At 39.7% G+C, this 14,593-nt stretch overlaps 1 protein-coding gene across 1 annotated transcript; it reads left to right on the top strand.

Moving 5' to 3' along the window:
* Nucleotides 1-281: 281 nt before the first annotated feature.
* Nucleotides 282-11,088, top strand: dcun1d2b (DCN1, defective in cullin neddylation 1, domain containing 2b). The gene is given in 8 exon segments (XM_083522477.1): nt 282-350; nt 352-357; nt 986-1,202; nt 2,395-2,563; nt 5,519-5,649; nt 7,034-7,116; nt 7,260-7,356; nt 9,182-11,088. Coding segments are annotated over 8 exon segments (837 nt in total). The 5' UTR covers nt 282-296; the 3' UTR covers nt 9,262-11,088.
* The last annotated feature ends 3,505 nt before the right edge of the window (nt 11,089-14,593 follow it).

Genomic DNA, 14,593 nt, shown 5'->3' with positions numbered 1-14,593 from the left:
TTTTAATTGTATTTCTGTAATTGTAATAAAAGGTTTTAACGCAGTTTATTTCGTTTAAGCTTAATTTATTAAAGCTTAAAAAAATGTTTGCATACATGTTTACGAAAGTTTGGCATTTGGGAAAACAACAGACCTGTAAATCTAATAACAATAATAATAATAATAATAATAATAATAATAATAATAATAATAATAATAATTAATAATAACAAAAATTAAATAATAAAAAAAATTTAATTCCGCTGCTGACGTCACCGCGACGGTGTCCCAGGCGCAGGCCCGGCGAAGTCCCACGCATGCGCAGTGCGGGCTTTTGCCTATCAAGTTGGTCAAACAGCGGGGAGATAAAAAAAAATGGTAGGTAAGATGGAGGGGGGGGGAAATAACAATAATAATAACAACAATAATGATGTACTGGTGAACAGAAACTTTATGTTTAGAAATGAACACGGAGACAGGGAGAGATAGACAGAGACAGAGGGAGATCTAAATACATAAAAGGTGTAAGGGTATTAATCAGTGAGAGGAGGGATCTGTGTTTAAGGGAGTTGTCTTCCGACTGTGTCGTATTAGCCGTGTGTGTGTGTGTGTGTGTGTGGTTGCGCGTGTGTGTGTGTGTGTGTGTGTGTGTGTGTGTGTGTGTGTGTGTGTGTGATGATGATGATGATGATGATGATGAGAAGTAGAAGGTCAGGTTGTTGGAGCTGACTGTGTGCATGTACTTTTTTTTTTTTTGCTTATGCAGAGTTTGTGTGTGTGTGTGGTGGTGGTGGTGGTGGTGGTGGTGGTGGTGATGATGATGAGAAGTAGAAGGTCAGGATGTTGGAGCTGACAGTGTGAATGAACTTGTTCCTCCACATTTGCAGATTTTGTGTTTGTGTGTGAGACCGATGATCCTAAAGGGAGCCGAAAGAAGAAGAAATCCTGAACAAGGTCCCTAATTCTCAACTGCTCAACTGTGTGTGTGTGTGTGTTTACTCCACAGCATAAGCTGAAGTCATCACAGAAGGAGAAGGTTCGAGAGTTTATGTCTTTTACCCAGGCTGGTGAAAGGACAGCCGTCTACTGCCTCACGCAGAATGACTGGAAACTAGAAGTGGCAACGGACAACTACTACCAGAACCCAGATCTCTACTATAAGGAATCCATGAAAACCACAGTGGACCGCAAGAAGCTGGAGCAGCTTTATAACCGATACAAAGGTATAACAGGAAATTGTTTTGGTCCTTTGCTTTCCTTCACATCTGTCCATATAGTATAGATTTAGACATATAGTCATAGAGACTTTATCGGTTTTACAGATTAATCATCACTGATAGTTGATTGCTGGGACTATCTGCAAAAATACATACCAATAGTTTTTCCGGGTTGCTGAAAAAGTCATTATACAGTACGAGGGCGGCCTCTAGAGGCAAATCCCTGACACCTCATGCTGTATGTTAGTTCATTAAGGTCATTAACTAAAGTTAACAGATAAAATGTAATTAACGATAGCTACCACAAGGCTGTCGTTATCGGTAAAATCCACAGTCAACCTGTAATAGAGACCTACATATATCAGGTCAAGCCTCAAACTCAAGGATTGGTGATAAACGGTTTTGAAACATTCATCTGACCCTGCAAAATATTTACATTTTACATAAAAAAAAAAAATGTCTGGTCATAACCCCAATAAACAGCAGATTACAAAAACATAAGTCTTTGGGATTCTAGCGACTCCCGGTGAGAGCCGTTATCATTACAAATAAAGAAAACTTGGAACACTGGTGAACCTTCCCAGGAGTCTCCGTCCTACCGACGACTCATCCAGGAGCTCATGAAAGAACCCAGAACAACATCTAAAGATCTGCAGTCCTCACTTGCCTCAGTTACGCTAAGTGTTCATGATTCAGCCATAAGAACGAGACTTGGCACAAGAGAGTCAAGAGTCAAGAGGCTTTTATTGTCATTTCTACTATACACAGTGGTACACAGTAAAAACGAGACAACGTTTCTCCAGAACCCTGGTGCTACACTAAAAAACAACAAACAAAACAACATAGAGCTACAACACAAGTTACATAAAGTGCATCGAGTGCAACCTAGTGCAAACAGTGCAGACAGACAGTGCAGACAGACGACACAAGACAAAACACAAAACCCTTTATAGCGCCGACCAGTAAACCTACTGTATACTTAATTATACAGTACTGTACAAGACTGTACAAAAGGCATCCGTAGGAGAGTTCCAAGTCACAAGCCAGGACCTCCAGCTGTTGAAGGAGCAGAGATTCTGAATGTGGACTGGGATGTTCAAAAAGCACATACAAACCTTATGGTCAGGTGTCTACAAACTTTTGTGTGTATAGTGTATGCTTATAATGAATAATGGGCCTCTCGTAACCTCTTTCACAGACCCACAGGATGAGAATAAAATCGGCATCGATGGCATCCAGCAGTTCTGCGACGACCTCGCTCAGGACCCAGCCAGCATGAGCATCCTCGTGGTGGCTTGGAAGTTCCGGGCAGCGACGCAATGTGAATTTAGCCGGAAAGAGTTCCTGGATGGCATGTCCGAGCTGGGGTCAGACTTTTACAACAACGCTTTCGGTGTTCTAACACACACACATACATTATATATACACAGTAAGGAAAATAAGTATTTGAACACCCTGCTATTTTGCAAGTTCTCCCACTTAGAAATCATGGAGGGGTCTGAAATTGTCATCGTAGGTGCATGTCCACTGTGAGAGACATAATCTAGAAAAAAAAATCCAGAAATCACAATTTTTTAAACTATTTATTTGTATGATACAGCTGCAAATAAGTATTTGAACACCTGAGAAAGTCAATGTTAATATTTGGTACAGTAGCCTTTGTTTGCAATTACAGAGGTCAAACGTTTCCTGTAGTTTTTCACCAGGTTTGCACACACTGCAGGAGGGATTTTGGCCCACTCCTCCACACAGATCTTCTCTAGATCAGTCAGGTTTCTGGCCTGTCGCTGAGAAACACGGAGTTTGAGCTCCCTCCAAAGATTCTTTATTGGGTTTAGGTCTGGAGACTGGCTAGGCCATTTCAGAACCTTGATATGCTTCTTACAGAGCCACTCCTTGGTTATCCTGGCTGTGTGCTTCTGGTCATTGTCATGTTGGAAGAACCAGCCTCGACCCATCTTCAATGCTCTAGGGTTAGGGTTAGGGTTAGGGTTAGGTCTCAGCTGACCACATGACTTTCTCCCATGACTCCTCTGAATCATCCAAATGGTCATTGGCAAACTTAAGACGTGCCTGGACATGTGCTGGTTTAAGCAGGGGAACCTTCCGTGCCATGCATGATTTCAAACCATGACGTCTTAGTGTATTACCAACAGTAACCTTGAAAACGGTGGTCCCAGCTCTTTTTTAGGTCATTGTAAAGTTCTGGGCTGATTTCTCACCTTCCTTAGGATCATTGAGGCCCCACGAGGTGAGATCTTGCACGGAGCCCCAGTCCAAGGGAGATTGACAGTCATGTTTAGCTTCTTCCATTTTCTAATGATTGCTCCAACAGTGGACCTTTTTTCACCAAGCTGCTTGGCAATTTCCCTGTAGCCCTTTCCAGCCTTGTGGAGGTGTACAATTTTGTCTCTAGTGTCTTTGGACAGCTCTTTGGTCTTGGCCATGTTAGTAGTTGGATTCTTACTGATTGTATGGGGTGGACAGGTGTCTTTATGCAGCTAACGACCTCAAACAGGTGCATCTAATTTAGGATAATAAATGTAGTGGAGGTGAACATTTTAAAGGCAGACTAACAGGTCTTTGAGGGTCAGAATTCTAGCTGATAGACAGGTGTTCAAATACTTATTTGCAGCTGTATCATACAAATAAATAGTTTAAAAATCATACATTGTGATTTTTTGATTTTTTTTTTTTTAGATTATGTCTCTCACAGTGGACATGCACCTACGATGACAATTTCAGGCCCCTCCATGATTTCTAAGTGAGAGACCTTGCAAAATAGCAGGGTGTTCAAATACTTATTTTCCTCACTGTGTGTATATATATATACACAGTGAGGAAAATTCCGATTCCGAAAAAGTTGGCACACTGTACAAATTGTGAATAAGAGTGTAATGCCTATACAAATGTCACAAACTTATATTTTATTTACAATAGAATAAAGATAACATATCGAACGTTAAAAGTGAGACATTTTGAAATGTCATGCCAAATATTGGCTCATTTTGGATTTCATGAGAGCTACACATTCCAAAAAAGTTGCGACAGGGAGCAATAAGAGGCCAGAAAAGTTAAGTGTACATATTAGGAACAGCTGAAGGACCAATTTGCAACTTATTAGAGAAATTGGCAACATGATTAGGTATAAAAAGAACCTCTAAGAGTGGCAGTGTCTCTCAGAAGTCAGGATGGGCAGAGGATCACCAATTACCCCAATGCTGCAGTGAAAAATAGTGGAGCAATATCAGAAAGGAGTTTCTCAGAGAACAATTGCAAAGAGTTTGAAGTTATCATCATCTACAGTGCATAATATCATCCAAAAATTCACAGAATCTGGAACAATCTCAGTGCATAATGGTCAAGGCCTGAAAACCATACTGGATGCCCGTAATCTTCGGGCCCTAAAACTCTATAGGTCAAAATAGAAGCCGTATCTAAACATGATCCAGTAGCTCAGGCGTTTTTTCTGGGCCAAGGCTCATTTAAAATGGACTGTGGCAAAGTGGAAAACTGTTCTGTGGTCAGACGAATCAAAATTTAAAGTTCTTTTTGGAAAACTGGGACGCCATGTCATCCGGACTAAAGAGGATAAGGACAACCCAAGTTATAATCAGCGCTCAGTTTAGAAGCCTGCATCTCTGATGGTATGGGGTTGCATGAGTGCATGTAGCATGGGCAGCTTACACATCTGGAAAGGCACCATCAATGCTGAAAGGTATATCCAAGTTCTAGAACAACATATGCACCCATCCAGAAGTCGTCTCTTTCAGGGAAGACCTTGCATTTTCCAACATGACAATGCCAGACCACATACTGCATCAATTACAACATCATGGCTGCGTAGAAGAAGGATCCGGGTACTGAAATGGCCAGCCTGCAGTCCAGATCTTTCACCAATAGAAAACATTTGGCGCATCATAAAGAGGAAGATGCAACAAAGAAGACCTGAGACAGTTGAGAAACTAGACAAGAATGGGACATTACTAAACTTGAGCAACTTGTCTCCTCAGTCCCCAGGCGTTATAAAAAGAAGAGGGGATGCCACACAGTGGTAAAAATGGCCTTGTCCCAACTTTTTTTTTAATGTGTTGATGCCATGACATTTAAAATCAACTTATTTTTCCCTTAAAATGGTACATTTTCTCAGATTAAACATTTGATATGTCATCTTTGCTGTATTCTGAATAAAATATAAAAATTTGAAACTTCCACATCATTGCATTCTGGTTTTATTAACAATTTGTACAGTGTCCCAACTTTTTTGGAATCGGGTTTGTATATAAACAGTTTGATCTGTATGTGCTTCTGTGTCTCTATAGCTGTGACAGTCCTGAGAAACTGAAGGCCATCTTACCTCGGTTAGAACAGGAGCTTAAAGACTCTGGGAAGTTTAAAGATTTCTACCAGTTTACTTTTCATTTTGCCAAGAATCCAGGCCAGAAGGGTTTAGGTAAGTGGACTCACTCATTACAAAGCGATCCTGTGTAATGCCTAAAACATCCTTTTTGATGAGTCATGCATTATATAGGTTATAAAAAATATACATTTGTGTTTTAAAAACAAAAATGGATACTGGAAAAAAGAAAAACCCCCAAAAAACAATGTAAATTTATGTTAATTAGTACTGAACTGAAGAAAAGTACCGAATCATGAAAATGTGATAAATTAAATAAATATGAATATATTAATTATATGAATAAATATTGAGGAAAATAAATGTGTTTTAAAAAGTAGCACCTCAAATAAATAAAAACAGTTGCATCCAAAAAATGAATAAAAAAAGACAAATAAACAGCACGTGGTGTCGGTTATTTGCCTCCAGAGGCTGTGACTGTATAACGCAACCCAGAAAAACTACCTGTATGGAATTTTTGCAGACAGTTTCAGCAATCAACTATCGGTGCTGACTGTATTGGTGAAACCGATAAATCGTCCGACCTCTAATACAATAAGGATTATTGAGTAAATTATTGATTCAAAAATGAATTGGAAGTCGCTCGTTACATTTTCCATAACTAGTGTTGAGCATTGAATTCATTTCAGTTGTATATGTGGCACTTTTAACAATGGACATTGTCTCAAAGCGGCTTTACAGGTTCTAAATATGGCAATGTAGAAGTTTAATGCCTATAATAAACAAGGGATTAACTTTCTCAGAGGGGAGCTTGGTGGTTAAGGCATCGGATTTTGGATCTGAAGGTCGTGCGTTCAAATTGCAGCCACACCAAGCTGCCACTTCTGGGCCCCTGAGCAAGGCCCTTAACCCAAAAGCCTCTGTTAGTTCCTCTGAAGATTTCTCAGGGAGGTTTTCCATGCCACAGTTGCCGCTGATGGATGGAGTGATAGATGGATGAATAGATGGATTGATAGATAGATCGAACGTACAAACTTCATTGTTTAATCTGCACCAATAGTTTTGGCAAAGATGTTATAGATATAATATAAAAGAGAACAAATATACAGTAATTAACCATTAGGGATAAACTTAAAATTAAGAAACAATCTTGAAGGCATTAAACGTATTTTACATTCTTTTATACAACTGTATAACCTTTATCTCTGTAAAAATATCGGAGACGATGTCAACGGTTAAACGAGCTATACAAATAAAAATGAATCGAATTGTATCTGGAATTTATATCTATTATAAGACTATTGTTAAAAGCTCTGTACAAATAAAATGTATTAAACTGAATTATATAGTACAGGTCAGTATACAGTGAGTCCTATTACAGCGCTAGTACCTTTCAGTAGGACATTGTCTGATCGATCTCTATTCAGCTGACTTTCCTGATCTTCGTCTTTCACTTCTCTCTATCCTGTCCGGGGTCCAGACTTAGAGATGGCTGTGGCCTATTGGAACCTGGTTCTGACAGGCCGATTCAAATTCCTAGACCTCTGGAACACATTTCTGCTGGTATGCAAACATTCACACAAAATAGTATAATCAAATATATAAAAACTATAAACTTATATAAACTATTAGCTTTCCTGGCAGAACTGCTAGTATTATATTTTTCCTATAGTATAGTATTATATTATTTTTTTTTTTTTTTGCAGGAGCACCACAAGCGCTCGATCCCTAAAGACACGTGGAATCTTCTTTTAGACTTCGGGAACATGATTGCGGATGATATGTCGAACTATGATGAGGAAGGTGAGCTGGAACATTGAAATACATAGAAAGAGTCGTTCTATATATAGAATTCCAGTGAATTGTGTAGTGTGTTTTAGTGTGTCGCAATTATTCCCTTTATATCACTTTATAACTCAGGACAATAGAGGAGAAATGTAATAGAAGCGAGTTCACTTTAAATATAATAATAATAAAAACACACATCAGTCTTTAGTACACTCTACAGATCCCTTACACTTATGGAACATTTACATTTATGGCATATTAGCAGATGCCTTTATCCAGGGTGACTTACATTTATCTCATTTATACAACGTGTCTTGCTCACAGGCCCTAGAGTGGCAGCCTGGTGTGGCTGGGATGACCTTTGAACCCAAAGATTGGACTTAAGACCCCTTAACCCCTTCGCTGCTCCGTTGTATAAATGAGATAAGAGTTACTCACCCTGGATAAAGGCATCTGCTAATATGCCTTAAACACTGAGTTTAGGTCCGGGCACCTGGAATAACCTGGAATAATTCTGAACCTTTTTTTTTGTAGATCTGCATGTACAGTGCTCTGGGAAAGAACTTGAATAAAGAAAGAAATGAAGAAAATCACTAGTTTCCTAACAAACAAAATCTGTAAAAGTAAACCGCAGACAAAAACATTATAAGTAATACCAAACAAATATATACCGTAATTTCTGGACTATTAAGCGTACCCAAATAGAAGCCGCACCCACTGAATTTGACAAAGATTTTTATTTTCAACATAAATACGCCGCACCTGTCTATAAGCTGCAGGTTCCTACATTGAAACTAATGAACTTTACACAGGGTTTAACGAAAGACAGTGTCTGTAACACGGCTTGTATCTAAACAGTAGCCTACCAAGAAAGTCATTGTTCACTGTCTTCCTCCTTCCTTTCACAACTATTTCTCTCGAGACTTTATCTTTTGGCATCATCATGCGTTTAAAAATCACCATCGGTGAAGCTTTTCTCCTGATGCCGTGCAGCTCAGAACACAGGTGAAGTGCGTGTTTTCATGCCCGGTTGTTTTCAGCGTGACGAATGATTCGCATTTCCTGTAGACAGTCCGAGTGAGCGGCAGGTCAAACGTCAGAGGAACATCATCCATATTTCTGATGTGCTGCGGCCCGATTCAGTGGGAGCGCATCTGATTTAATATAAAGAGGTTTCATTGGTTCACCTGAACCCGTTCGGCAATTTCATTGGTCTAATGTTATGGTCTAATAATATTAATAGGCAGCAAGTGAACATTTTATCCTCGAAGTCGACGTGTTAGAAATGGAAAAATTGGCAAGAGTAAGGGAGAGTTTAACAAATTGTGATGTCTAGACGACTGGGTCAGAGCAGCTGTGGGTTATTCTCGGTCTGCAGTGGTCAGTATCTATCAAAAGTGCTCCAAGGAATGAACAGTGGTAAACCACCGACTGGGTCCTGGGCGGCGGAGGCAGGTTGATGCACGTGGGGAGCAATAATACAGCTATGGTCAGAGCGCTATAACAGGAGATCTTCCACTCCAACTTATGCAAAGCACATCTTCATTGAGTTTGCTTTGCACACAGGGGCATTGTCTTGCTGGAACAGGTTTGGGTTTCCTAGTTTAAGTGAAGGGAAAATGTCATGCTGCCGCATCTGAAGATCCTGTGCAATTGTGTGACTCCAAATTTGTATTTAGAGTTTGACGAAGAACCACAAATGGCTGGAAAAGTCAGGCTTCCCAATACGTTTGTCCATATAGTTCTAGTCGACAATAAAAGACTTTATGAAGTTCTCTGCGTTATGTGTGGCCAATCAATTATAAACTTCTTAATGTGAAATGATATTCTCTTGTTTCAGGGGCGTGGCCGGTCCTCATCGATGACTTTGTGGAGTTCGCTCGGCCAATCATCACAGCAGGCAAGCACATAAATGTATAATCACCCGCTTCCTTTCGGAGAGCGAAGGGACTTCATTTTTATATCTGGAAAATAAAAATTTAAATAGAAAACAAAGAAAACGCAAGAGACTTTAAAGAGGCGAGTCTGTGCTACCGAACATTAGATGGACGCATCATGGGCATCACCACCAGGGGGCAGCAGTGATGCGGAGGAGAGATGGGGAAATGGGCCCCGTCTGGTTTTTGAGTTGACCCGCGTTTTCCATTCAACACTTTTGATCCCTACGGAAATCTTGCAACCAAGGTGGAAAAGATGAACAAGGATGGATGTGTTTTTATTTAAATTCTTTTAGAAGGTGTGTTTGACAGTTGCTGCTCTTCATCACGTTACTTTCCTCCTCCTCCTCCTCCTTCGGAATATTCCCATCACAGCGGCTGATGGAAACACGTTCTGATTTTGCCCCGTTGTTATATGGACATCATGACCCTTTAACCGTCTCCCGTCCAGGTGTAGGAGTGTTTTGAGTGCCCGCGGCTGAAACCCCAGGAGGCAGGAATACAGGATGATGAGGAGAAGGAAAGAAATCAGAGGATCCAAGGTCATGTACATGTTTTATCGAGCTGTTACGATCATCTATATAGGACATGAGAACTCTGGTTTAACCCTGATGGTCCAGATGAACACGCAATGAGGCGGAAAGGTGAAAAATTCCCGATCATAAAGCAAGAAAACATGTAGCGATGCCCAGCGTATTTCTACTGCTCTACCTACCAGCGATGTTCAGACGTGATGCGGAAAACGTACAAAAACATTCGCTTATTAGCGTGAAATGGAAGTATATCGAATTAATGAACCGTTATACACCGATCAGGCATCACATTATGACCACTGGTGAAGTGAAGAACACTGATTATCTCTTCATCATGGCACCTGTTAGTTTGTGGGATTTATTAGGCAGCAAGCGAACATATTGTCCTCAAAGATGACACGTTAGAAGCAGAAAAAATGGGCAAGCGTAAGAACCAAATTGTGACGGCTAGACAACTGGGCGTCAGAGGGTCTCCAAATCTGCACCTCTTGTCTGCAGTGGTTAATATCTATCAAAAGTGGTCCAAGGAAGGAACCAAGGCACATTGATGCACGTGGGGAGCGAAAGCTGGCCCGTGTGGTCCGATCCAGCGGAAGACCTTCTGTATCTCAAATTGAAAGCAAAAAAGGGGGACTAACGCAATATCAGGCAGATGGTCATAATGTTATGCCTGACATACATGGACGTCTTGATTGCGATGGTTTGAGATCTAAGATCCAATATAATGGGTTTTTACATTTGTTTTAAAATAGTTCTGATTTCAGATGGATTTATGTTTTTTTTTTTTTTTTTTTTATATGCACATATCACGCTAACATCAAACTGCAGAAAATTGTGATCGAGTGATTTTTTTTTAGCAACCGATTGCTTTAAACACTAATTTTCAACGAGTGAACGTCGAGTTAATAATGTTACATTTTTGTTCTACGCACAACCGAAGTGTTCTCGATTGTTCCTTTAGATTTTTATGATCATCAGTTCCGGACAAGGTGCTACGGTGTTCTGGTTTCGCCTCACTTCGTTTGTTGCCATTTTTGTCTGGTCTGATGTCACGTTCCTTTCCGTCACGAGGAAGGGTGGCATCATCGTCACATGGTACGCCTCTCAGAGTGTCCCGAGCGCAGAGTTCGGCTCGTCAAATCAGTATTATCGCATATGTAAATAAAGTTTATTTAAGGAGAAAACGAACGGCAAATCTCCATTGTCGAATCCAAACTCGTTGGTTTGTTTGACTGTGGAGTGAAGAGAGCGTTAAATAAAGCATGTTTTTAACAAAATCGAAAATTCTACTCGGACTGTTTTTTTTTTATTCACAGCTTGATGTGTGTTAAACAATTTTAATGCACGATATGGAGGCGAATAACTGCCCGGAGAGATCTTTTACAAAGCAGAGCTCGGAATGATCCTTTTTATATCAAAGTCACGTGGAAAGTTAATCCTATTACGCCAAATGTATCATATTTGATACATGAGTTTCTGGGACCTCTGCACCACCTGCATTAACAATACTTTCCTCAAAAACCTGTTGAATACAATCTGAGACTTGTCTTCTGCCCCCTATTGGAGTTATCTATGCACTGCAGTCAACAGCAGGCTTTAGCAAGGTTTTTCCAATATGGCTGCCTTCCTAAATTGACTTTCCAGATTTTGAATAAGTGGTGGTCAAAATAAAGTTGATGTCGTTACTGATTATTTTATACGAATATGTACTTTTTTGAAGCAACTAATAATTTATATATTTTAAAGAATGTTATAGTAAAATTGTGTTGAAAATTTGTGTATCAAATATGATACAGCAGTAGGTATTGCATTATTCCTGCCACGATGTCACATACAAAATACAATACAAATAAATAAGTTTTTATCATTTATTAAACTAATTAAAAATGAAACGGTCATCTTAAAATCATTTTTAAGTGATTCAATACTGGAAAGTGTGATACCCTTCTATCTGCAAGAGTGAAAGAGAAATTTATTTATAGGACTGTGGTGAGACCTGCGATGTTGTATGGTTTAGAGACAGTGGCATTGAGTAAAAGACAGGAGGTGGAGCTGGAGGTAGCAGAGCTGAAGATGTTGAGGTTTTCTTTGGGAGTGATGACGATGGACAGGATTAGAAACGAGTTTATTAGAGGGACAGCACATGTGGGATGTTTTGGAGACAAGGTGAGGGAGGCGAGATTGAGATGGTTTGGACATGTGCAGAGGAGGGACATGGGGTATATCAGTAGGAGAATGCTGAGGATGGAGTCGCCAGGAAGGAGGAAAAGAGTAAGAACAAGGAGGAGGTTTATGGATGTGGTGAGAGAAGACATGCAGGTAGTTGGTTTGAAAGAGGCAGATGTAGAGGACGGGGGGTATGGAGACGGATGATCCGCTGTGGTGACCCCTAATGGGAGAAGCCGAAAGAAGAAGATAATAGCGGTAATGAAATATTTATGGGATTTTTGTATATCCAATCAAATGTTGTAGCTTGCTAAGACAAAGAGGTTGCTATTTGTCTTTTCAGTAAAACAAATAAATAATTAACTTTGTTATATTTACCAATTCAGAGAAGAAATTCAGAATACACAAGCATTATTTTTCTGAATGTATTTTCAGATGTCAAAAAAAATCTAGTGTTGAAATTGTCATCAGCATGAGGATGGATGGCAATTCAAGTGACTTAGAGCAGTCAGGAGAAGATAAGAATGACGATGAGTAGAAGTGGTCCATATACAATACTCAGTCTTTGTTTTTGTTATAAAATATACATTGTTGTGATCAGTAAATTGCCATTAATGCCCAACATATCAAATATGATACAAAAAAGAAATCACATTTGTAAATGGTAATCAATTGTTTTTTTTATAATTTTGTTTAAAGACCCCATAAACACAGTAAGAACACATAGAATTTACTGTTAATTATTTCACATGTCAGGCTTCACTTTTTATTTTTGCGGTTCATCACTGGCTGATTAATTAATTGTTAATATAAAATTCTGCCCAAACTAAATCATACACGGAGAAAGAATTGTGTGAAGTTTATCAAATAAATGATGTGAAGTAAATAAAGGTTTTGGGACACCTGACCTTTCCAGCCGTATATGGTTGTACTTTGAGGCACACAATTCTCCAGGATCTTTGGATGCAGTAACAATAAAATTTCCCATCAATTGAACTTGGAGACCCAAACCTGAACCAGCAGGACAATGCACCTTTACACAAAGCCAGCTTCATGAAGATCTGCTTTACATGGGTTCGAATGAAACATTTTGAGAGGTCTGGAATAGAGCTCTGGCCTCAACTCACCTTTGGGATGAACTGGAAAACTGACAAACAAAATCCCAGAAGAGTGGAGATTATTGGAATAGCAAAAATAGACTAAATGATGAATGAGATGTGAAAAAAGCTCATACAAATATTTTTCAGAAACTTTTGTCATAAATAATATCGTTCTACTTCCCGTGGGCTCACCACCTGCAGGAGGGACCGTAAGGGACCGGTGCCGAGAGGATTGGGCAGCAGTCAAAGGCGGGGGCCTTGACAGCCCGATCCCTGGACACGGAGAAGTGTCTGGGGAATCTGCTTAGACTGCTGCCCCCGCGACCCGAATTACGGATAAGCGGGAGAAGATGAAATGAAATGAAATAATATCGTTCTATTAATAGATCGGTGTGTTAAGAGCAGTGGTGGGCGGGCAGGTCTTCTCTGCAGGCCTAAACACTATCAGAAGCACTGACCTACATTTACACCCTAAATTCTAATATTTGTTCCATGAAATTTTATTAATTTATTCCCAACAGTTTATTCTCTTCATTTCGTAGCGTTTCTCTTGGCCGCACTGATTCCAGTACGTGTATGTGGAGGTTAGATTTTTTGTCCAATTAGATTTCAGCCTCTATTTGCTGCCATGTCAATCAAATCTGCCCAGTGCCTTCAAAGTCAGTACTGATGGCTTTTTTACCTTCGTCTCTATGAGAAATAAATCTGTTTCGTTAACCAATCAGATGTAATATTCTCCTCACAGAATAGCATCAGCATTTTTCCATCAACTGATTGGTTGGTCAGAGGGAAACTGTTACGGCCAAGTTCAACTGGCAAAACACATCTGTAGCTCTGCACACATTAATACATCTGAATTAGACTTTTTTACGCCCACAATGACTGATGGAGGAAAAGAAATTTATATGGTCGCAGACATACTTAAAAATAAATTTTCAATAAAAGCTAGACATCGTGAGGAAGTCGACCAACCCTGAAGCTAGCTAGCTTGTCTCAGCCCAGGAAAGGGTTTGTTCTCCACTTCCAGACCAGTGAATACGAGCGGTACCACTGGATTACAGCCTCTGAGGATCGGTGCAAATTATGACTTTGCATCTTTGTGAGCAGGTTGTATTTTATTTAAATTGTTTATGTTTTTGTCATGTTATTCGACAAATATTGATTCTGAACTGCTTCAGATGATGTTGGTGCACAGTTGCGGTTGTAGTGTAGAGGTTTGGAGCTTGCTTTAGTAAAATAGTATTCACTCTCCATACGTGGAATGCCTTTCTTTCTGTAATGCCACGCGTTGTTATAATATTGATGGTTTCTATAATCGCGACGGGATAGTGGTGGTATTAAGAGGTGGATTAAGTCGGGAAAGTCCCCACTGAAGGCCCAGGTAGCGAATGAACAGCCCGACACTGGTAATGAGTAACAGAGTCTTTTTACATATAAACGGAGTTGATTAAGTAAAGAGTCTTGTGATAAAAATTATAATAGAAACATTATAGCCATAATAAATCATAGTACTTTG

Source organism: Silurus aristotelis (assembly GCF_946808225.1).
Source record: "Silurus aristotelis genome assembly, chromosome: 20".
Taxonomy (NCBI): domain Eukaryota; kingdom Metazoa; phylum Chordata; class Actinopteri; order Siluriformes; family Siluridae; genus Silurus; species Silurus aristotelis.
This window is presented reverse-complemented; position numbering and strand designations above follow the sequence as displayed.